General features: G+C 40.4%; 1 protein-coding gene across 2 annotated transcripts in view; it reads left to right on the forward strand.

Annotated features, from left to right (window-relative positions):
* The window catches only part of LOC113023951 (E3 ubiquitin-protein ligase SMURF2-like), a 60,670-nt gene that overhangs the window by 30,388 nt on the left and 4,863 nt on the right, over positions 1-25,419 (forward strand). The window contains exons 4-13 of one of the 2 annotated variants that reach the window (XM_026170452.1): positions 2,246-2,379; positions 5,785-5,850; positions 6,352-6,436; positions 6,684-6,767; positions 8,203-8,414; positions 11,825-11,909; positions 13,216-13,374; positions 14,425-14,481; positions 22,493-22,706; positions 25,247-25,350. In XM_026170452.1, the coding sequence (XP_026026237.1) occupies positions 2,246-2,379; positions 5,785-5,850; positions 6,352-6,436; positions 6,684-6,767; positions 8,203-8,414; positions 11,825-11,909; positions 13,216-13,374; positions 14,425-14,481; positions 22,493-22,706; positions 25,247-25,350 (1,200 nt within the window). The remainder of the gene's footprint in view (positions 1-2,245; positions 2,380-5,784; positions 5,851-6,351; positions 6,437-6,683; positions 6,768-8,202; positions 8,415-11,824; positions 11,910-13,215; positions 13,375-14,424; positions 14,482-22,492; positions 22,707-25,246; positions 25,351-25,419) is intronic. The other variant, XM_026170453.1, reaches the window with a different exon arrangement.

Raw genomic sequence — 25,419 nt, forward strand, 5'->3', positions numbered from 1 at the left:
GTGGCTAATATCCTTGTATTTTTCTTTCCATAAATGTGTATGTGGATGAGAGAGACACACACAGAGTATTGTCCCAAATTTAGGCCAGTAACCTTTTTTATTTTTTCATAAAAACATGACGAAGGCGCCTCAGACCACTAGATTAACTTCATGTGTTATGCGCGTGCTAGCATCTGTGTGACTTATTGAGAATGATGTCAGATACACAGTGCTCAGTGCGTAAATAAACCAAAGAATTCGAGCAAAAATAAAGGTTTCTGGGAGGGTTTCCTAACACAGTGATAAACTGTGCATATTTAACAGTGTTTCTCCTTAAATACTTTTCTTTTTTGTAGAATTACCCTTTAAACTTGGGTTTTGACAATAAAGTTTGTATCTCATTTTTATCTGTAGTGATCAGTACATTGAGCCAAAGTGCTTTTCGTACAGATGAGAACAGAAAAAAAAAAACTGTTCAAAACACAACATTTTCACACTGTGTGTTAAAGTTCAGCTGAAGATCGTCTTTTGAGGCTGTGTTTACACAGAATGTGATTGGACGATCACAATGCCGAGTCAGTCATCTCCAACAAGTTAAGAATTTTATTGATTTTATAAATTGTTAATAAAAATTTGTGACAAAAACAAGGGCTGAATCCTTATTGATCCTCTATGCTCTTTACATTTTAAGTTTCTGTATTTTTTCCATGTTATCATCATCGTTTGTTTTGAATTCATGAAAGAGATGAAGAGTTACGGGAAAGAAGTTAGCATAGCAACATAAAGACAATTTTCTTTTGAGCAATAAGAAATAATTGATGAAGATAGATTTTGGAAAAAATTCAAGGATTTTCAGTGAGAACTTTAGGGGCCTGCACTTGTTTTCACATCCCATCTGTCCCAGGAATCATCTATTGAAAACAGGAAGCCTTGGTTAATTCACACTTTAGAGATGTGTCATATCAGCATTTCAAGTCATAAACCGTCCTGCAAAGTTTACTCAACTTTCATCAGACAGACTACCATCAGACAGTGCCTCACTGTTGCTAAATTCGAGATTGTTTGAAGTGTTATGTCAGTATGTTTTTGTGAGTCAGGAAATGACTTTTTCAACTTCTCTTATCTTGCGACACTCTTTCATAGTCTTGTCAGCAATTTAGCTTTTTTTTTCTCTCTTCTAAATCTGTTGCCTTGAGGTGGTGCTTTGCACAGCATACCTCCGCATCAAGAGACCTGTTTAATGTAAACCACACTGTGTAGAAAGAAAACATAAAAAAAGTATGGTTTCTTTTTACCCCAGCACACAAAAAGCAGGAACTAAAGAACCGAAAATTTAATGATCCTAATCATTTTGTGTCAATATCAACACCCTGGCAAATATGCTGTATAATTAACTCTTCTTTATGTTAAAAAACTGGAGCTTAATTGATGCTTTGTGGCAAAGAAAATGGTCTATTCGTTCAAAAAATTTGCCATCAAATGGTGTTAAAGTATTAGAGTGAGATTTTAACAAACATGCGCAGTGAACCACACGTTAATATTTACTGGGAAGCAAACGGTGTGCCAATGTGCTACTGGATTCTGGTCATAAGAATATCTTATCATTTTACCAACATCCTTGTTTTGGCTTTTATACCAAACCTATATGTTTTGATGTGTTGAGCAGGAAAATCCCCTCCATGCCACTGCGATGCAGCATAATAGCAAAACAGCTGCTAGACTGTAATTACGTGTGTGTTAGTGAATGTGAGATTGTGCATTTGAATATTGTGTTTACTGTAAGAGCTGTCTAAGCCTCAGACAGCGGTGAAGCACATCGCGGGGACTTCCTCTGTTCCTTAAACCACGACTAGACTGGCCTCAGCGGTGCTGATTCTACACACGCACACGCACACACACAGGGACAGAAGTTACTTTTAAATGTGATGCACTAATCAGCCTCATTACAAAGTGTACATCTAAAACTCTGTGACAGGTTCAGAGAGAAGTACATGTAAAATGGAAGGTTATGGTTTTGTGTTTCTTCTTTTTGGCTTAGTTTTTAGTAACTGTAATAATTTTTAGGAAATCTCTGGAGCGCAGGGTTATTTTAACTTGTGAGTTCATTCAATTTCATATCACTCTTCTTAAGGGTTGAGCCTCTAAGCACACGTCTTGGAACTTTTTTTTCCAAGTACAGTGTCAAGACTTAAAAGCTTTGTTATTACTCATTGTTTCTATTTTATTGAGCTGTCTTTTTTTCACTTTCTTTCTCTCACCCCATCAGATACATTGGAAAGTCCGACTCCATAACCATCAGTGTATGGAACCACAAGAAGATCCACAAAAAGCAGGGCGCGGGTTTCCTGGGCTGTGTACGCCTCCTGTCCAATGCCATTAACAGACTCAAAGACACGGGCTGTAAGTAGCTATTTGTATTATTGTAAGTATGAATTTAGGTGTTTCTTTCGCATTGACTGAAAACAGGTCAGTGTTCTGTTTTTGTACATCTTTTGCCATAAGGTGACCTGTCAGGATTGTTATTGAAGTGTGATTCAGTTAGGTATGCCAGGTTAACCTTTGTTCACACATTCTGCACTGAACTTATCGCACATAAACAAATGTGTGAATCAAACCAAATGTCTCCAGACAGCCTAGGTTTCAGACTTGACACTCGTCTTTCCTGTGCCTCTGCTGGTTGCAGCAATAGATAGCATGCCTGCTGCTACAGTAGGCATGCAGCATGTGAGCTGTGTCCTAGCCTGCAACCTGCTACAGCATATATGCCAGCCATTCATTGCTATGAGATTTATGGCAACTCCTTATAACATATCACAAATATTTTTTGCTGCAGACATCTGGCTCCTGTGACCAAATCAGTGCCAATAGTTCTATTTAAAGCAAAATGACTTTCTTGTCAGGAAAAAAAAGAGGAAGAAACATGCTGCTGATTGATGATGGCATGAGATAATCACTGGTTGCCCCAGAACAAGATCCCAACATACTTGTACAGATGCTCACATTCTCAAATGAGCAGTTCTTAATCTACATGCTTAAGACTGTCACCTCACTGTTACGGTCTTTTATTTCAAATATATTCTGTGCATTCCAAATGCTTGTTAACCCTGCCTAACTTTTTGGCAGTACCAGACACGTATACCCTTAACCAAAGTCCAGACTATCAAATTAACATTCCTTCCAGTCATTCTCATCTTTTCCTTCAATCTGTCTTCCTGGCCTGCCCTAAACACAGGCCGTCAGACTTGTACCAGACCACACTGAGTTACATTTATCCCTTTTTATATGTATCCAACCTTTTCTCTGTTCCAGTCTGCTTGTCTTTCTCCAAAAAAAAACTCTTATGGAGTTGTCAAATAATGTCACTTACTGAAGTGTTTTGTTAATCCAAACTGCAATATTGAAGCTATTAATGCATGAATTCCATGAATGCAAGCAGTTGTAGTTTGGTTGGCCCAGATGCGACAGCCTCTTATTCCAGCTTCTAACTGTCAAGCTAAATACTTCACATAAGCATTCAGAATACTTTCCAGCACCTTTCTGGATTTGCTAAATGGTATTTCTGGCTCATGAAATTCCCCCTAATCCTCCGAAAACCACAACAGCATTATTGTTGCCACAAAAGGGACCTTGACAACCTAAGAAAGCCTGGTGCAATACTTTTACCTCACTATGACGGGGGACTTAAATTTATCCACTTCCAGAGGCAGACAGTTTAGGCTCCAGACAAGCCACTTACTGTGCAGTCAACATGGCAGAAATTATACTTTATCTCAGCCACAGAAAGTGGACAGGGAAGCATGTTCTGTGACAGGTCCTTGCTTTATGCCTTTGTCCTCCTCCTGTGTTGTGCAGATACATGAATTCATATTTAGACACATGAATGGAGCCCACTCTGTGGTCTAACCAAGATGTGCACATACACAGGCAAAAACATAAAAACAACCCAAACACACAAAAAGGCATTACTGGAATTGTCTGAGTTCCTGCAAGTCATATTCATACACATAGCACACTCTGCCATTCAGTATAAACACAAAACCCTTACAAAACTTCCCCTACACACACACACACACACACACACACACACACACACACACACACACTGCTCTTGCACAGTCTTGCAAAAGGGTATCCAGCATGGTTGCCTAGTTTACTAGAAGGTTGTTTGGCTTTACACTGAACTCATTTCCTGCTTTAGCATTACAGACACAAACCTCTAAGTCATCTGCCTCATTTCTGTACCCACAAACTCACTAACACACTCACACACAGACACACAGACCACCAGTTTTTCAAAATGACTTGCCTTACTACTATTGGTACACTCACTTTGAACTTTGCTTTTTGTTCTTGGTATTGATACTGTTGATGCAACGTCTTGTTATTTTTCCTGATGTGCTGATAGTGATACTGTTGATTCTACAGTTTTTACACATGCATGCAGACATGGCAAACATGTCCAGACAGCTGTGCATTATCTAAATGAAGCGACTAAATTAAACATGTGGCTCTGCATGTGCACATTGACACATATTTATGCAGTTTAGTCTATTGCAGCACACAGCTTTTAAAGCTCTGAGGAATTGAATGGTGTGGTGAGGGCTTGTGGTTAAAGGTCTTTAAATGTTCTGTCTCTCTGTTTTTCCTCTTCTCTTATTTAAGAAAAAAAATCTGCTTACTATTCTGGCCATGTAAGGCTCAAACCATCCTTGTTTAGTCTAGACACATATCTGGAACAGATGCACTTGTTCTCACACAAACCCGCAGGCATTATAGAAATGAGCTATATGCTTCTTCCCATTTAAACGATTTAATGTGCAAAATAAGTCATGCACACAAACCAAAGACATGACAACTTAAGAGTTGGCTTATGGTGAGCTGGAGTGTCCCTTTATCTTGCTTTCTTTCACACTCTCTTCTGCATATTTCTGTTTATTTTACACTCAACCTACGTCTTGTGTTTAGCCAACACACACACCTGTACACACATCCGTTGTGTTGTTAATGAAAATTAATTGATATTACTCCTGCACTGGTCAATTGGAATATGTCCAAATCTCCTTGTAGGATCTAGTGAGTGTGTGTGTGTGTGTGTGTGTGTGTGTGTGTGTAGATGAGTGTATCTGTGTCTGGATCTTGTTCAATGACTTGGATTATGTGTCTAGCACCACTGCCCCTTCCTGAGCAGACAGTGAATTCTTACTTACTCAGAAACAACAAGGCTAATTACAGTTTGTGTCCAGACATAGCTACATTTGCTGTCTCCTGAGTCAGATTCCTCTTTTTATTAACTGCTATTAAACTTGCATGTTAAAAATTGGGTTATCACCACTCATTTGAAACCAGCGGCGATCCAATTTACAGACTTAGAAAAACATTATAGGGACATTTGAAGTATTCTCTGTACATGCACAGAAATATGGGCTTTTAAGTGAAGCAGTGGTTTCTTGCACTATTTAAAACGCAGACAAAAAATGCTAATCCTGGCTCAACTTTTTGCCACAATTCAAAGTCCTCGCTTGCGTCATCTGGTTTTGCCGTAACAAATGCTCAGCTTATGGGTTTAAACCCTGATGATGATGATGATGATGATGATGATGATGATGATGATGATTTATTTATTTATTTATTTATTTATTTATTTTTACATCAGAGTAGTTATAACAATCTTGTATTTATAGCCTGTGCTACCTACACAACTTCTTTTTTTTCCTTAGTGTCATTATTGGTATGACTCCTCGAGGTACACTTTTAAAGGTTAAACATGCAGCAGATGCTGAATCCGTTTTTCTATTTTGTTTGCAGATCAGAGACTTGACCTGAATAAACTGGGCCCAAATGACAATGATACTGTGAGAGGACAGATAGTAGGTAAGAAATACTGTTATCACTGCATAAACTGCTTGTTTAAGTGTGTGGGTATTGTTTCCCATTTGCCTGTGCACGAAGTACAGTTACCACCTGGCATTGTCTCTAACACCTGCATTTACCATTATGCAAATAACTCAGATCATCAGCTCCATGCGTTGGTCTCAGAAACAGAAGTATTGAAATGTAAATAGAGATGTTACCCTGAAGTGAAAATACATTTCTACAGCTTGCCTTCAGGAGGCGAATAACATCTCTTTTACATTACACTGACTTTATACTCACAAGCTGGCAGGTTAAAGACTCTTTAATGTCCAATCCAACGCCATCTGACATTTGTTGTCTTATATTATGCAGCTTTGCTGGTTGCATATGAGAAAAGTGCATGTGTGAAAATGGCTTAAGTGACACAAACGCATAACAGAATACAAAATGCTCAATTTACTTTGAGCCTTATAGTGAGTAAAATCGCTGCTGTATTATCTTTCTCGTCTTAAACTGTAGTAAGTCTTCAGTCCAGAGATCGCATCGGTTCTGGAGGACCAGTGGTAGACTGCAGTCGTCTATTTGACAATGACTTACCTGACGGGTCAGTATCCTCAGACATTTTATCTATCCTGTTGGCTATTAGTTCTGTTTTTAATTTAAAAAAAAAAAAACCCTTATTTTTGTATTTGGAGTTTGTCCATTTGATTGAATTAAGTAGTAACTTTTGAATATTATCCTTTTAACAAATGAAGTAATGTTGTGTGGGGTTTTTTGTTTGTTTGTTTCGTGTTGTTTAGTTTTTTTAAATGGTGAATATTAACTTTGTGTCATTGTGTACAATGAAACAGCTGGGAAGAGAGGAGGACGGCCTCTGGAAGGATACAGTACCTGAACCACATCACACGCACCACACAATGGGAGAGGCCAACCAGGTACATATGTACACGTCTTTAGTTTTAGCATACCTTAATCTATGTAGGATATTAAAAAGAATACCAATGTACCTGCACTTTAATTTTACCTTACATACAGCAAGAATGCAAATTTAATCCAAAGCAAATTTTATAGAGAGCTTGCACGAGGATCTGAGAAAGTGGTTGTACTCCTTCCTCACTTCCCCTTTGAGAAGAAAATCCACTTCAACACAACAAAAACAGTCTGTTGATAATGCTCTCAGTTTCCTTAGTCCTCCACCCCAACACACACGGACACAAATGGCTAAATAAACTATCCAGCCATTCAGGCAGCCTGGCTTCATTTGGCCCCCGTTGCTACAGGAACAACTGTCGCCTTCCTACTTGGCCCGTATCAGTGGAGCCATTAGGAGTGTAAGCAAATAACACCCTGGACCACCTCACCCACTTTTGCTTCACATCTTTAGTCACCCCTACACAGCAGAGTGGAACACAGTTGGAACGGCAGGAAATAATGGTGAGGAAAAGGTCAAGCGGTGTGGATTTGGGGGAGGAGGAGGAAATGATGAATTTAAGGAGGAAGACGAGTAGGTAGGACTGTGTAGGAGGATGCAATGACAAAGTGAGAGTTGATGAATTAGGTTGTCGTGAGGGGACACTTGTCCAGGGGTAGAACATGAAGACGGGACAAAGGAAAGTCGATGCAGAGATGGGGGGGAAAAAATAAGCACAGTGAAAGAGGAAATGGGAGGAGGAAGAGCATTTGGAGGGGTTGTGGGTCCAAGACTTTAGATAGCCAAGGCGTCAGTAACTCTGGACAGCCAGACAGTGGTCAGACAGGCTGCACACACAATGACTGCCAGTAAGCCAGCCTGTCTGTGTTTGTGTCTCCTTATCAGATATCTGTTTGCAAGTCCCGCTCTTAACATGCTGACACAGACTGTAGTCTCATGACTTTTTGTTCTTTTTTTTATGCAACCCATAATCACTGATATTATTCAAAGCTTAAGCATTATCATAAAACACATTTATCTTCAAGAGAGCATATGAAACAAAGTGTTTTGCAACAAAGATGCTATCCATCAAGTTGCTGCTTCTGAGACTTAACAGAAAACACAGCTTTGCTGGTAAGCATGGTAAACATTTGCTTAAATTCACCAAAACTAAAAGCCAACCATTTATCACTTCACCAAAAAATTGTTTCTTGGAGTCACACATACGACTTGTAGGAATAAAAGCACACATTGTTCTTTTCAGTTATTCACCCAGTTTATAGCAAGATGGAATAGAAATGCTCTTTCAAACATAGGATTAGCTATTTCAGATATGCCAAGAAATATACTGTCAGAGTATGTACCGATTCATAGAATGTGATTTGAAAATGGAGGCAAAAGTGAAATACAAACCCCTTATCACCCCACTTTGACCATGTGCCCTTTCTTTTCTTTTCCAGACCAGCATCAGAGTACTCCAGCCCATCAGGGCGTCCATTGAGCTGCGTGGTGGATGAAAACACCCCAGTGATGACGCCCGTTAATGGGGCAGAGGCGAGTGGCCCTCCGGGCGAACAGCGGATCCAGGAGCGAAGGGTTCGATCGCAGCGGCATCGTAACTACATGAGTCGAACACACCTACATACGCCGCCAGATTTGCCTGAGGGTTATGGTGAGAGACAGTGGAGTGACACACAAATGCACACACTTAGGCTATGTCCACACGTACCCGGGTATTTTTGAAAACGCAGATTTTTCTATGCGTTTGCACCTTTCGTCCACACGTTAACGGCGTTTTTGGTCACTGAAAACTGAGAATTTTAAAAACTCCGGCCAGGGTGGATATTTTCTAAAACTCAGTTTTTGCATTTACGAGAAAAACTGAGAAAACGCAGCGTCAAAGATGTGCGCCTTTTTTGATGTCACAGTGTGCGCCACGTTATTGTTTCGGTGAAATGAATTTCTACAATACTGTTACTGTTAATTCTACTCTCTGCAGTGTTTAAATGCTTACATATACACACACAGTTACTGTCCCTCCACACATACGACTCAGTTCTGCTTCTATGCCCCAGCTTTGTTTACTTTTTCCCAGCGAGGCTTCTAGACTTCTGATTGGCCAACATTTCTACACGGTTAGGAATATAGCGCCACCTGCTGCTTTGGCATGTTCATAGCACCGTTTTCCTTCATTTCTGCCTTTACGTGTGGACGGGATTATTTTTTAAAACGAAAACGGAAAATCTCCGTTTTCAAAAATACCCGTGTACGTGTGGACGTAGCCTTAGTATTAACACATCGGTGGTTCAGACTACAGCCAAATTATGGCCTAAACCAGACGCTGTAGGGAGTTGCTTTGGTCAGGAATGCTTATTGTGTCATAATGAATGAAGACCAATGCTGTATCTGTGATGCCTCACAACTTTTAGAGACATTAAAGAAAGATGGAGTTTCTTTCTACGGTCAGCATGAACTTGACAAGTATAAGCCAAAACCTCATCCAACTCATCAGATTTTTTCTTCTGCCTCTTTGTTGTATACAAATATAGACATGGCAAAGCGGGAAATGCATACAAATCTAGTATTAATTACTGTTTTATATTTAAATTCCTTATTGTTACCACTAAGTGAAAGCTGCCTCATTGACATCACATTATATTGTACTGGTGTGATTATACTGTCAGCTACTACGTTCTCACAGCTGTTGTTTCAGACTAGAGCGGTTACCAAATCCCATGTTCGTTGAACTAAAAAAGTGCATTTTGGAACATCCAAAAGTGCAATCCAAAATCAGTCCACCCCCCCAACCCCAAATATCCAAGGTATGCAGATGAAAGACGTGGCGCTCTGATCCTGGGGCGAGTGTTTTCTTTGTTGCCTGGGGGCACTTTTTTTTTTTTCTTTTCATGAGAATCTCATTTAAATAGCTTTCTAACTTCCCCTTTGTTGTCTTTTCCTGTATTCCCGTCCCGTCATTCGATTTATTCACACTTTCTCGCCTCTTTCCTTTCCCACCCCCACCCTGCAGAAGCACATCGTGACAACTGCAGTCATCACTTAGGCTACGTTCACACTGCAGGTGAAAGCGCATCAAATGAGATTTGTTTTGTTTTTTTGTTTTTTGGGGACCCTATGCGACCCATATCCGATCATGGTATGACAGTGTAAATCCGATATTTTCAAATCCGATGTGGGTCACTTTCGTATGTGGTACTGAATCCGATACATATCCGATGTTTTAGAAAGCGACTGCTGTTTGAACCGTCAAGTCGCATTAAATCCGTCTTTTACGTCACTGACACAAGACAGACGCCAATTATCAGCGCGAACGCTTCCTGGCCATCCCGTGTAGATGTCAGTGAAACTGTTGGGAAGACAACGTGAACATTTTATTTGTACTGTATAATCTGCAGATTCTGACAGAAATCTGCAACTAACCTTTGAAGCACCGCTCCTCTCTAAAACAGCAATAAGGATAATTATTAGGTTATTTACATTATTATGTAAATAACAAAATAACTTGAAGCAAAAATTGGGAAACGTAAAGTCCAAAGTCTTCACATTAAGGACCATCAGTCAAACAATATTGTTTGCTCTGGGTCTAAACAGAGCGCGTTGTGTGTGATGTCTTTTGCGCATGCGGGCCGCTTTGAGCGTTCACACTAGAGCGCGTTTGCTGTCGCATTTTATTTGTAGTGTGAATAAGCAGATAAAAAAATTGGATTTGATCAAAAAATCGGAATTGAGCATTAAGACCTGCAGTGTGAACGTAGCCTTAGTTTGTGTTACTGCTCCTCTTCTCCTCTCCTCTCGGCTCCTCTCCTCACCTCTCCTCATTTTAACTATTGGAATGTTTTGGCTTTGCACGCAATTATTCCCACAACGAAAAGAAGGTGGGAATCCTTTTCATAGCTCAGTGTTTCACTCCAAGAAGAGACTTTAGGTTGGGTTTTTTTTTTGTTTTTTTGTTTTTTTTGGTCTATTCTTTAAGCTGGATTTGCTTACAGCATGCAAGTACTTGGGGGAAAATAACAGAGAAATGGTTTTTGGGGTTTATTTTTTTGTTTGTTTGTTTTTTGCCCTCTCCAACGTGGGAAAGATTTCTTTGCAAAGAAGTGCTCTTCTCTCACAGTCAGCCACAGTGGACCCCACAATAGCCACAGTCTCTGTAAAATAAATTATTATTTTAAGTGTGGTGCTTATATGCCAGTGCTTGGGAATGACACTACTGGATCTGTGCCCCCTTTGAAAGGTCCTGCTGTGTCCACTGAGACTGGCTGAGGTTGGACAAAGTGAGTCACTGATGCCCAACAACTCAAGAGCTTTCTTCCTTAGCTGAACCCTCTGAACTACTGGCTGGGTGTGGTGAGAGAGAATAAGAGGGAGAGAGGGAATGTGTTTTGCCAGTAGGAAGTTGGAGTGGGAGTTAGTAATGGATTAGCTGGTGAATATACACATGAATACCCCACCACTGCAGCACTGACTTTATGCCAACATTCACACAGTTGCTCTCCATTCATCTATGCGCTGGATGGAACCACAGATTCAATGAGCTAATGATAGCTTACAAATGAGTGTCACTCCCCTTTGATTTCTTCTGGTTGTTTACACACGAATTAGTGGGTTTGGCGACATGAAAGCATTTAACTTTCCATTTCCTTTGTTTCTGAAGGTTAACGGGGGTGGATTACTTTCAAAGCACGCACAAACCTTTAAGTGAAATAAGGCAACTAGGATGCATCAGCGAACTGTCCACAAGGAAAAACATTCATGGAAGTCTTTGATACATTTCCCTCACATTTTATTTTTCCCATCCCCTTGGGATACACCTATTGGAGACTGAAGAGGAACTAATTGATTACATTGGCACACACCTTAAGAAACTCTTAGGTCAACAGTGTCCCAGCAGTTTGGCTGTCACATAAATTATAAACAGACTTCTCCTACTCCAGAATACACAAACTCCCTATCCTTGCTTATACCCATGTAGACTGCAGAATATCGGTCCCACAAACAGTCCCAAGCTTTTTTTCTGTGCTCTTTTTGGCCTTTTTTGACAAATGAATCTCCTCTCTGTTACAGAACAAAGAACAACTCAGCAGGGCCAAGTTTACTTCCTCCATACACAGACTGGAGTCAGCACATGGCATGATCCCCGGGTGCCCAGGTAACTCATTTGTGTTCATATATTTCTTTTCATCTTCATTGTGCCTTTACTTGTAAAAACCCTTTTCAATTCCTATTTGATAAGGCATATGCAGTTGTTAATATATATGATTGTACTGGAATTAACAACACACTGATTTCAATGTGTGTTGAAATGAGTGTGTTGTCTTTTTTTTTGTTCGATTCCTAGTATCAAACCTGACACAAAACTGCAAAACTGACAAGAGCAAACTGGAGTTGACTTGGTTGAATTAGACGTTATTTCTTCCTTTGTTGCTGTTTTTCGTGTTCAAAAACACTCTTATTAGTCAAATTTCAGACTCGGTGTCAGCCAAACGGACAACCCCTGGGTCTGATGCGGAGTTGGAAGAGCATTTTTGTATTTGTTGAACTGACCAAACTATAAGCCAATGGTTCTGCATTCAATCATGCTTTTTCACCAACTCTCAACAGTTCTCTGCTTAATTCCCCAAAGATTACAAGCAGCTCTGTTGCGTTATGTTTTTGGCTACACCTCGATGTAGCTTCTGCTCACATAGCATCCGACTGAGAGCATAAACCTCTGGGTTTGGTCATTTTGGACAGAGCTGCTAAAATGACCCAGTATCTGCGATGAGTGCAGCCAGGCATGTGCTTTGTGCCTGAGTGATGTGTCCTCACTTCACACAAGGACGATGGATTCACACACAAGGAAAGGCACAGAAGCTCCTCAGGCTACAGCGTTGTCCCAGATCGCAACTTTAGTTTCTGCTAACAGAAATGTCACTCTGCAAGACAGAAGGAGAATCAAGAAATAAGAACAAGGACTTGGGCAAAATGATAATTTCAGTGGTAACAACAGTGTTGTTACAGGTTATCACTTTATTTTATTATCACACAACACAACTATCATCAAATATGTCAACAAATTGTCCCTCATATAAAATTCTGTATGAACAGTTATTTGGTTTTACTGTAGTTGGTAGTGTATTAATTGTAGTAGGTATGTGGCACGACCCATCTGCCCTTCAAGGTCGTCTCCTCGTACACCTCTGCACCAGCACTGCCTGTTTTTAGATTGCATCCTGTAAAAGTTTCATTCTCACCACTTGTAGCTGCATATGCATGCTACCTAATGACACGACTTTGTAGTTAAGGAACAGCACTTAAGTTATTGGTTTTTTTATTTTTATGATCATAGTAGCAAAACGTTTTCATCTTGTCTCGAGTTAATGGTGTCAGTGCTATCCAGCTACTTATATTAAAGAGGGTTGATCAATGCAACATGAGTGAATTTGTAACAGTTTAATCTTTTTTTTTTGGTTCAGGGACTTAAGCAATGTAAACTGTGAGGAGCTTGGCCCACTGCCACCCGGCTGGGAGATCAGAAACACTGCCACCGGCCGTGTCTACTTTGTTGACCACAACAATCGAACAACACAGTTCACAGACCCACGGCTGTCTGCTAACCTGCATCTAGTGCTCAAGTGAGTTTAACAATTGTTCAAGAGTGTTTTGAGAGCAGTCCCATGGTTGTTGTTTAGGTTTGTGGTGGTATGCACAGACAAATGCTTGCTTTTATTGTGTACTGTTCACTCTGTAATATAAGAATCAAACATTTCCATACAACTGTCAGATGCCAAAGAATGAAGTTAGATATGTTGGAAGTATGCAGGTATATAGTTGTTGTAGCCTTTTATTAGCTGTCCCTCTATAATCATAAGGTAATGAGCGTAGCGGTGACTGAAACACATAATTCACTGATGGTAGTTTCTGTAAAGCACCCTCAGCTATTTGGAAACCAGGTAACCATTAAAGTAACAAGTCTGATCAAGGATATGACTGTAAAATAAAGTAGATATTTTCATTGCTTAAGACATCATTTATATTCTTCTTCTTCTAAAAGAAGTCCAACGTTTCATCGTCATTGAGTGCTGACCTCACTGTGCCTATTGCACTGCTAAGGTTTGTTTTAGCTTTCTGACATCTTTGTATTTGAAGCAGAGGGACATTAATGGCTTAATATTTTTAAAATGAGCTTCCCGCTCATTGTGTTAGTGGAAATCAACAGTACTCCTGTCATCATGTGTATGGAGTAACCAACAGAAGAGAGGATGTGTTTTGCTTACATTGTTTAATCCACCAGCAATGAATATGTATATGGTTCACTCACTCTTTTTGCTGTTTTGTTCCTCCTTATCACTTCCTCTGTCGTGTTTTTCTTTTCTTTTATGTTAACACTCTATCCTATTATTTGTTTATAACCTTAAAAATCTTGCTTTCTTTATTTTGTCCATGTTTTGGATTGTTTTACACCATTTTTCTTGTTTGATCTTACCTACATTCTCTTTCTTTATGTCCTTTATTCTGTCCTTTTTCACGTCTGTCCTCTTTTTCCGTTCCTTTTTTAATCCCATCCCCTGATGTTTTCAATGCTCCAATACTCTTCTCTGCCATTCACCTTCTCTTTTATGTCCTTTTCTTCGTTTCCCCCCTTTTGTCTTTCTCTGTCTTTTCCTCTTTCCTGCTTTCTCCAGCAGCCCAAGTCCAAATGGTTCCCGTGTGGCCATGGACAGCCAAAACACTAACCTCAGGTAACCCACAAATGCACACAAAAACACAGACATGCATAGAGAAGAACATGAGCATTCATAATCTGCAACGTACAGATAAACTGTCCACAGGGCACATAGGCTTTCATACTATATACACACAGACTTGCACTGTTATAATACCATGAGAGAAAATGCCATCCAAAGGGGGAGCATGTCTGCTTGTGTTATTGTAAACATGTGCGAATCTTTTTTCTCAAGGTTACCTTTCAACTGGATGCCATGCAAGTATTAAACACACACTCTCTGGCCTGCTGTCCGTATCGGAGAACTGTCAGTTCATCTTTCATTATGCTCGTCTAGTCTGTCAGCAGCCTGCCTCCATGGAAGATCAGCGCTTAGTACACTGACCCAATGAAGCCAAACCTCACTCATGAAAATACTAAACACATGTTAGCGAAGCAGCTGCTAGCTTAGCACAAATCTTCTTTTATTCTTCAACAGAAGACGCAGGCCGGACGCATAATTTAGTGAAAATTACACCAAAATTGTCTGTGGTATTTTTGTAGACACGACAGACTAAATTTTAGGAAGCATTTTGGCTGTCAGGGAGGTCTCTTTACTTTACTTACGACTTTCAGCGTGCGCAGTGGGGATTATTAGAACAAGAGGAGCATACAGAGAGATGTAGGGATTTTTCCGTCTTTGCTTTTTTGGTAGAAAATCTTAGTCAAAACCTCTTGCAATAATAGCGGCTGGCACGATAGACATGTTTGGGAAATCAACATCTGGTCATTTGGTCAAATAGTATCCATATGTGTCAGAACAGCCTCTGGTTGTGATTTGAAGCTCAGTTATGTTATCCACAGTCAGCATCGTTAACCGCTTGTCTGACTCCTTATTAGGTGCGATTTGAGTCCAGACAACACTTTAGAGCTTTGAAAAATTAATAAGCTGTCATTTGTACTGCAGCTTTTGCAGTGATGCACACGATATTAATGAAAATAAAACTGAAAGACAGTCCGTTTGCAATTTTGTGTCACAGCAAGGGCAATGTTCTGCTCTGCCGAAATATGTAATATCCGAATACGTTATTGTATGTAAAAGTAAGCACTTGTTGTCTTTATTTGTATTTTTATTAGGTACAATTACAGAGGGGGGGGGGAGTTTAGAGAGCCTAGTCGAATATTGGCTGGATTACATTTTTAATTGGGCTTTAAAACTTTGGCGTGTGATGGTCCGGTGGTATACCTCGCATATGTAAAACTGCACAGTTGTAAAAACAATTTCAGCTCAGATAGTATCTGCTTCCTTAAAGCTGCTCCTTTATGTCTGACCATAACCAAAAACTGGCAACATTGCTTTTAATTACTACCCTGATGTACTCAAGTAGAAAAGTCACCGTGGCAGGAAAAAGTAAACGCACTTCAAAATCAGTGTTTTATTTAATTTTATTTATTTTTCTTCAAAATTGGAATATGTTCAGTATTAGTCACTTTTCTACTTTTGGCACTGAAACACAACATTTTCTTAGTGGTGATAAATGTTGAACTTCTTACTGGGTGAGAGGCTGAACTGTGACGGCATGTACACAAACAACAGCAGGCAGTAATACAGAGGCTGCATAGGCACATGCACGAATGCCACACCAGGCTGTTTACACATATTGCACGAGTGAAGCAGATTCGTCGAAACATTTGGGAGTATCAGCCTCGTTAAGTTTCTGTCTACTAAGCCGGTATGTAAACACTAGTAGAACAACCAGTCAAACCACCACCACTGTTTTTGTTCTACATCTCCTCCTCCTTGTTGTGTATTTTTCTTTTAATCCCCTTTGTGCTTCCACCTTGAACGTTTCTGTCCTGAAAAGGTGTTGGATTTTTCTGCTGACTTCATACCAGGACCTGTTTCTTTTATCGCTGTCAGGATTTAAAGATATAATATGTAGCATTTTCTTTGGAAAATCTGTAAACTGAAAAGCAACCTGTTTCAGTCATCACTCATGATCCGTATGCAGTGACATCTACTTTGATTTGCTTTTTTTATTTTAGCGAATTCTGGTCGGCAGCAAGTCAGAAGTCACCAAGCGCCTCTTGTCTTTCACACACCCTTGGCAGAGAAAGGGCCAAGCTTCACTGTTATTTCCAAACAGTATTGCTGGATATTATCTACTTTTAAGAATATTTAGCCCCCAAACTGCATTTAAGGTATTATGAAAATACCTAATTTAAAGTTGGCTGATCTCTTCCTCAAGGCCATCTTTCTGTGCATACCCAGACAGCTTCCAGTACAGCTGCTTGTTTCGATCTCTCCCTGGAAGTCCCAGTATGATGACTTGAACTGTACGATTTATGATTAAATCTAAAACTGACTCATATGTTAGGTTATGCCCTCCTCTCTATTTTTGATAATTCCACTCAAACAAAACACACATTAAGAGCCTCTAATGCCTGTGTCTCAATCTCGTGGCCCATGTCACCTCTATTTGTGGCCCGCATAATGACGTGAAGAAATATTTTTAAAAATGATTATTCAAAAATTATTTAATATGAAGGCAATAGGCAGAGTGTTACAGGCATCACCCTAAAGAATGTAGCCTCATGGGCAGTGTAGTCTGTGCTGCAGGGAGAATGGACTGCCATACCCGTTATGTGTCTGTGAGCACGAGGGGAGGAAGAAAGGACAGAGTCGAAAAGTACGAGCTGTCATCGAGCAGAAACAGGAGCTGGAAGCATGTAAATATAATAATAACCACTGCAGCCAAAAAGAGTGTCTGACGAGCCCAGCAGTAAGTAAGCTATTAAGACTCGACTGTACGCTGTGTTCGTGTTTTCCTCAGAAACAATAAGTCCCGTTGGAGCAGCCTTTCAACGCCTCTCTCTGTCTCTCGCTAGCAAAGTTGACCCAGACAACAAAGTAAAGCTAGTTTTCGGCTACGAGCCCGACACAGAACCCGACGTATTAGCCAGAGGTCCCTTTACTACGGTTCAGAGCCGCGGACCTGTTTTATATACGCGCCGAATAGTTTTCTATATTTCTATTCAAAATATACTGAATACATTACACTCACAAACATCGAGCACACTGAGAACACACCAACAAAATATTTGCCCCACCACCTGTCCCACTCGTAACACTTGGCTCCCAGTAAGCTTTTCCACTTCCACTAAATAAAATTAAAGTTGAAGAATCTTTTTGACACTCTGGAGGAGATCCAGCTCACATCACAGAAGTGCAAGTGTAAGGATACAGAAAGTGACTTCCACTGAGACATCTAAAAAAGTCATCCAGTCATGCACAAGATGACCTCGAAAGAGAGATCAGCCAAGTTGAGATCAGATACCTTTTTTTTTTTTTTTCTTCAACTTTTCCTCCTACTTCCTAGGTCTATAACATAGAAGCACGCACTTAAGTACGGCATGAAACTCCATTTCAGAGCAGCAAGAATTGATTTCAGTGAGAGTCCGTGGGTTTTAACAAAAGTATGCATACCGCAGGAGGAGAGAGCACAACAGGAAATTTTGTGTGCATATTGGAAAAGAAAAGCAGTTGTTGTTTGTGTTTCCTTCCACTACCACAATTAATGTTCCTGTCATTTTCTGTCACACAGACACAGAATGAAATTCTTGGCCACTCAAAAACAATGAAGAGATTCTGACTATAGAGTGGGGGAAAAGAAATTATGACTTTTTTTTTAAAAAGACACAGAGGAAGGCAGATCAGATATGGAACAAATATAAACTCTGTCAACTCCTTCTCTCTGACAGATTTACTGCCCACTTCACGCCATCAAACATTGATGATCTTTCCAAAAAAATCTTTCTACCGATCCTGAAGCTCTTTAAAAAAATTTCATGTTCTTTTTGACTCACTGCACTGCAGCTAATGCAGACATGTGCTCCATTTTTATTATCCTGACCTCAGCTCAGCCTTTGGTGCTTCAGGCCGCAATGTCGTAAACAGCAGCTGAAAAAATTATGTGATGTGGCAGACAATATTTTGTCTTGATTTTTAACTCCAGTGACAAAAAAACGCTGGCTGGAAGCTTGCTAGCTAGAGTACCTCACATTTCTGCACTCTTTCTGTTGTTTCATGATTCAGATTCATCCTCTCTGTAGTAACAGCATGTTTAGTCTGCAGTATTAGATGCATGGAGCAGATTTGGGATGCAAACTGTAATCCTATACACTTCATTTAAATAAGACTCACAGCCCTGTTGCCTTTGACCTCAGCTGATGCAGGGCTCGAATAGTCAGACAGTCAGACACGGCTGCATTACTGTGGTCTGCCACACCGTCTCTCGCATACTTAGCTTCCTGCTTTGCACCCACTCATAGAGTATGTCTGAAAAATTACATCAGTGTTTGCTTGAAGGTATTTTTAGGTGGCGCTGGATTGGGCCTTGCTGGGCATCAGCAGGTATTTTCCCAACCAAGCAGTAAATCTTGATGACATTTATATCAACATTTGCATTGATGTTTTGTGAAGTTATGATTATATTTAGTATAATAACCTGTAGAGCTAAATGGAAATTACTTGGCTGTGGGGATTTTGACTTTTTCTACTGTATTTTCTAAACCTGACATGATTCACCAGTGCAGTGATTGCCACCTGAAAGGGAACCTTTAGTATTAGAGCAAACAGAAAAAAACTACATGGATTAAAGCCTAAAATTAAATTTAAAAAAAAAGAAAAAAAAAATCCATCTTAACAAATATATACAGTGTAACTTCTACCAGTTTTAGCTAGGCATTAGTATCCATGGGATGCTAAAAATTCTAATTAAATCAGAAATCACATAATGATCAGAAATGGAAAATGATGTTAATCCTTTATTTTTAGAAAATGTCTTCATACACAGAATATTTTCATCATCAGGCTATCCACAGTTTGTCTAGTGCTTATTTCCTGTAATGCATCTGCTTTTAGAGAAGGCAGAAGTTCTCTAATTTTAAAATTAGAAAGAATGTCAAAGGTCACGGTTCACTGGCAAGACGCACGACAGTGACATTTCTCCCCGCTCTTTCTGTTCTCTTATGCATTTTAAGTGTAAGGAGCATGGCACCAGCCTGATAGCCCCACTATTAAAGGGCCCTTTGATTCTGTGGGCTGGGTGGGGGTCAGAGTGGGTGTGTTCATGTGGCTTTAACACTACTACACTTAGTCACCACTCATTATATCCCACCTGTGCAAGCTGTAGTGTAAAAAGCAGCAAGTAAACTTTCTCACACAGAGACGTGCAGCTCTGCACACACAGCCTGCAAGTACAGAGAGAGGCTATCATGACTCCGCCGGTTCAGGTGTGGGGTCATCCAGTTTGTGCAAATGTTTGCGTCTTAATTTCTTGACCTTTACAGCCTCTTTTTCCTGTTCCCTCTAGCATGGAATAACAATATCACAATCCTGTGTCTTTTAGATTGAATTTGAAAGTTTAGATTTCTCCCCACTCATCATATTTCACAGTTGTCACATCAGTAAGAACCATTTCTCTTTTTTGGCTCAGGGAAAGATTTTCAGTTTTGCTGTGCTTGTATTTTCTATATTTACCATCAAATATGCAGAGTTTGTCCCATTTGGGAACTTGAGACAGTGAACTATGCCGAAACATATTTTTAATTGCACTGTGCCCTCAGAAGAAAAAGTGCGCTGAAATTACGCTTTATTATATGGTTCTTAAGTCCTCCAGCCAAAAGCAACTCATTCAGTTTTGTTTTAAGGCATCTTTTCTTCCCCTCCTCCTTCCTAAAAGTGGTTTTCAAGACTGCTGTACTGCAGTCTTACCCTTTCTTTGACATGCTAGGAGCCCCAGCGCCTGCCAATAAAATAAATAGCAGCTGAGTTGATTATACAGGGATAGGCTGGTGAAACACTGTACCCGTTTAGCTTGGAAAGCCCTCATAGATAGACGGGCCTTTTTCAACCCACTGATCCCAACAACCCAAGTGTACACTAAGTGTTGGAATAAGTGGGTGGATATGTGATGCTGCATTGGAAGGCCTCTCTTTCTCATTCTTTTGTTTCAATTCATGCCGGTTGGTTTGCTGTCTTTGTTTAGTCAACAGCAGCTTTGACACTCCCAGCAGAGGACAGTAGCTTCTTTTAAAGCAGTCGTCTGCTGCCTGCATGTCTCATCGCAGGAAAATGAGGGCTGAGGAGAGATGGAGTTTGTTTTTACGAGGCCCACCCAGGCATCTCACCACCAAAACCACAGTGAGGGCTGGAGGAAGTTAGAACATGAATCCTCACCATGGCTCACGTTCCATAGGCTGTATCTAAATATTTCTTAGAACATAGAAGCTCTGAAAACGAAGGGGGCAAAATAAGATGAAGGTCAGCATTTAAGTGCCTCAGTGTCAAATTCCACCTTCCTCACAATAGACCTTGTTGTCTAAAAAAATGCAAGGCTTCCGCACAAACATGAACTGAATGCATTAATTGGAATTATAGTTAACTGCATTTTGGAAAAGGGTGGTTTTCTATTTTGTGTTAGGACAAGAAAAACACACGTTGAGAGAAATGGACAATAGTGAAAAATCTATTTAGTGTTCAAGTAAGAAAACGACAAAGTGGCCAGTCAGTTTCGACCAGAGATGCTATCAGGATCATGGAACTATGGTTTGTTTGAGTTTTTTTTTAGGCTTCCATCTAAATTCAGAGCAAAACTAGAGGTGACTTTAGCGGTTGGCTTTAAAAAATTCAAATAAGTTGGCGGAAGAAGTTAAACGAGGAGAAAAATAAGGGCCTCAATGTTTTGTTTTGTTTTGTTTTTAAACAAAATGCTATGTTGATGGTCTCATAGTTAGCAAACTCTGTTGACACTCTGTCTGTGTGGATGTAACCAGTTATTTAAGCACATCAGTTGCTGTGTTTTAGAATTAAAGTCAGGTTGTTTTGATACACACAATTGAGAACCGCTCAGATAGACTAGAGAGCTAAAGCCTCCTGCTCTGAGCCTGAGTTTGGAGATGAAGCAGTGGTACTTTTCACATCCTGATTCACCTGCTGCTACAGCAACAGCTGAAATCTCTTCCTCCACCGCCTCTAAGATCACCCGCTCCTTGTTCCCTTCACCCTCCTTTTTCTTCTTTGAAATGTTGTCCTAGAAATTGATGATGAATAGTCCTGTAACCGCTCTGTTTTTCTTCTCTACAGAGAGGATGTAAAAGTATCATACTTTAGTTCTTAGTCCTTTTTTCTAAAAGTGTTTGTTTCCCCCTCTAAATGTGAAGATATTCACATATGATCCATATCTGTAGCTCCAGGTCTACGGACATCTAGCAAAACGAATTTAGCTGGAACTGCATGGAAAGGGAGGGCAGCTCCGCGGGCTAGATGAAAGCTCTGCTTGTGCTTGTTGGTGGGCAGTGATACCTACTGGGAACCACGGACCTCTCTAGCTTTAAAACAGGAAGTAAAGATTTGTGGGATGGAGAGTGTTTTTCAAAACAGTAGGTCAAGTTTGACATGAAGAGGAAAAGAACAGATCAACTTATCGGTCCAGTTGAGCTCGCCGGAGGCGCCAGCTACTCTTACACCACTGTCCTGTCTAAATTTTCGTACCCCCCCCCCCCCCCCCTTTCTGTGTCTGTTTGTGTCTCTCTGCTTACTCAGGGTTTCTCCCTCACTCTCTTTCCTGGTGGTGATATTTACCAAATGTCTGGGCAAAGGTTCAGCTTGTCCACAGGTCTGGATTAGATTTGCTCAGAGCTTAGAGCTCTGTTTAGCACTTTTTGCTTTAAGACCAGTGAAGCGGGTGAGGGCTTCAGAGGGAATTTCTTACAAAACTCCCTGGTCCTGTGGTTAGTGGATGGCGGAGTTAGGGAATTCCCTACCGGACATATCTCCTCTGTCTTTGTATAAACAATCACACAATAGTAATTTGCTTTCAGGAAAGAACATCTAAGGACAAACATTTTAAGATAACTGATGGGTCATACTGACAAACCGCTGTTCTTTTCTTTCCCCCCTGCTTTTCTTTCATGCCCTCCCTCCATCTATTCCCATGCTCTTCTCCCTTTCTTCTATTCTCTACTGATCATCTCACCTCCTTCAGCCATCCGACTCAGTTAAAGGAACAGGTTGCTCCTGGTGGCCCTCAGCAAGCCCTGTCCCCAGCCCAGTTACCAGAAGAGGCAGAGTGCCTGACGGTTCCCAAGTACAAGAGAGACCTGGTGCAGAAGCTGAAGATTCTGCGACAGGAGCTTTCTCAGCACCAACCCCAGGCCGGCCATTGCCGCATTGAGGTCAGCCGTGAGGAGATCTTTGAGGTAAGGAATAAAGCAGAATCCTTTTCACGCAAGGAAAAACACACGGTCAGGTGGTCTGAAGCTTTTCATAACCTTCATGCTTCTTAGAATGCAAAATGAACACAAACACCACGCTTCTTTGTGTTCAGAGGTAGTGAACCGTCTGAACCTTTATTTCCATGAACTGTATTGATGAACCGCATGACTACAAATGTTTTATCTAAGAATAGTTGTCATATTTATAAACCTGGCATTCCAACCTAAAACTTTTGTGTGCTGCAAACAATAACAGAAAACATCTGAAGGACGTCTGAACGCAGCCACAAACATGTGTATTCAAATTAAACCTAATAACTAAGAATTTACACACATACAAATTCATGGTTAATTAATCACGTGGCATTGAAAGCATCATATGACTGCTGCCCACGCATTAAAACAATAACATAATGCTCGCAAACCCCAAATCTTTGCATTTTTACTGGAATTTTTTTCACCCCATTTACGATGTGCATCAGAAATAGCCCATTACAGCACAGAACCAGTACTGAGAGCTACTTTATGATTTCCAGGGAAAAGCAGAACAGAATGGCCTTTACAACACCACAAAAAAACCTATTTCTATGTTCCTTTTTTTTTCTCCTCCTCTGCCTCTTTCGTGCTCTCCCAAACATTTGTTCTACCAAGGCAGAGGCATTCTTTCTGGATGATTTCAGCAGCTGAACAGTAATGGGGAGGGGGTGTGGAAAGGAGCTCAGGCAGCAGTGGCAAGTGTTTGTAGCTAGACGTAACTTCATTACTCCAAGCTGCGCGATGAAGAATATGACTTCATTTCCCTTTGATGTGACGGCTTAGGAAGAACGTCTGAGAAAGTGTGAAAACCTGAAGTGCAGACCTACTGGAGGTTTTCGTGCAGCGTTGCAGTGACGGTGACACCTCGTTACACTTGCTTTGCGCCACAAGCTGATATTTCATTGCACCTGTTTGATTCTTTAAAACGAAGGTCAATCTCACTTAACCGAAAACAGAAAAGTCAACAGAAAGTTGCTTACTGCTCTGCATGTAGGCTCATGTACTGCTACCTCACAGCAACTCTGATTACAAGCCTGACATGACAGATACTGGTAGAGTAGATTAGAGTAGATCTTGATATAGAAGAAAAATAAATAATCCTCTGAAGTTAATAAACTCTGCTCCCTTCCATGGACGGCTTCTTATCTTCTCATGGAGACACAGGCGTCTCCTCACTGATGCTGTACAGACCCAAACTACAATGAGGCAGGCCAAAGTAATCAACCAGTTTACTTAATGTTACTCGTAAAACTCTGTTTACTGTGGTCTGCTATTTTGTTTCAGGTTTTTTGGCTTCATTTTAGCACCTTTCAGTGGTGGAGGGGTCTTTTTTCTGTCATACTCAATGTTTAGCTAAATAATGATCTCTGATGTCCCTCAGTAATGTTTTGGTGACTTTGTACACAAATCCTTTTGCTCACTAACATTCTGTAGTCGGAGGGCTAGTTTCATTTGTTTCCCATGTGCTGGCTGTGTGGTTTACCAGACATCAGCTGCACCTTTTTAAGACTCCAAAACTTCAGTTTACACAACTAAAGTGTTTGTGATGAATTTAATCTTGCAGCTGACTCAGTGCAGCCTAGATCTGTCATGTTTTCACAGCTGCAGCAGTGCCGTTGCTGTGGCAGGAGATTGTTTACTGCAGGGTGGCCTTTGAGCGTCTGGACTCGTGTTAGAGGACTGATCTTGATAAGCAAAACCTTTTTTTAATTGTACAGGATCCGTATGATGATGAGGATTTAGGTTTTTGTTTGTTTTAAAGCAATATCTTAATAGTAGTATTTAATGATGGTAGTAATTCTGTAGTATTTTAGGCTGCACATGAATGAATATTCTCATGTCTGGTCTGATTATAGAAACTTTGACTCAGGACTGCAGAGCTTTGAAGTTTCGAAAACTTGGAGTGGGAGTCCAGCAAAATATTCTGTAATAGTTTCGCTCATTTCCTCATCACCAAAACTATGAAGCCCTAAGAGGAAGGCGACGTTTACAGCAAGCTACCTGCCTGTTAAAACACACACCCGACGTGTCTGTTTGAATAGAAACCTGTAAACAAAAAGGACACATGCAGACAACAACCTGTGTTGTTGTAATTTACTGAATTCAAACACAAATGATCAACTTTCTTCCTTCCCTTTATATTACCAGGTCGGGTAGTTTTCATTAATAGGTTAAATTCACTGATGGTGGCCAAACATATTCAACTTTGACCGTGGAGTTTGAGCGCGCTTGGCACAGTGACAAACTGTACTGGTTGTTCTGATTTATTTCACACATCACGACTCTCTGAAGGTGTGAGTTGGTTTCCTTTACAGTCTTTGGTGTGTTTGTGCAGCAGGTAATACACCTACCCAACCAAAGTTGCAAAGTTGGTGTATTTCCATTCAGCAAAGATAGCAGTGCCACTGTTTAAGTCGTATTGCATAGAAATGTGATACTGAAGGGTGTCGTCTTTTACTGACCTGCATGTTAAATTTGGTGATTCATAGGAGTCGTACCGGCAGGTGATGAAGATGCGGCCGAAAGATCTTTGGAAGAGACTCATGATCAAGTTTAGAGGAGAAGAGGGGCTGGATTATGGCGGGGTAGCAAGGTAACATGTCCCATGCGTTTTATTTTCCTGTTCTTGAAATATCATTAAACGTTGATTTATGCTTGTTAG

Source organism: Astatotilapia calliptera, chromosome 6, assembly GCF_900246225.1.
Source record: "Astatotilapia calliptera chromosome 6, fAstCal1.2, whole genome shotgun sequence".
In the NCBI taxonomy this organism is placed as follows: Eukaryota; Metazoa; Chordata; class Actinopteri; order Cichliformes; family Cichlidae; genus Astatotilapia; species Astatotilapia calliptera.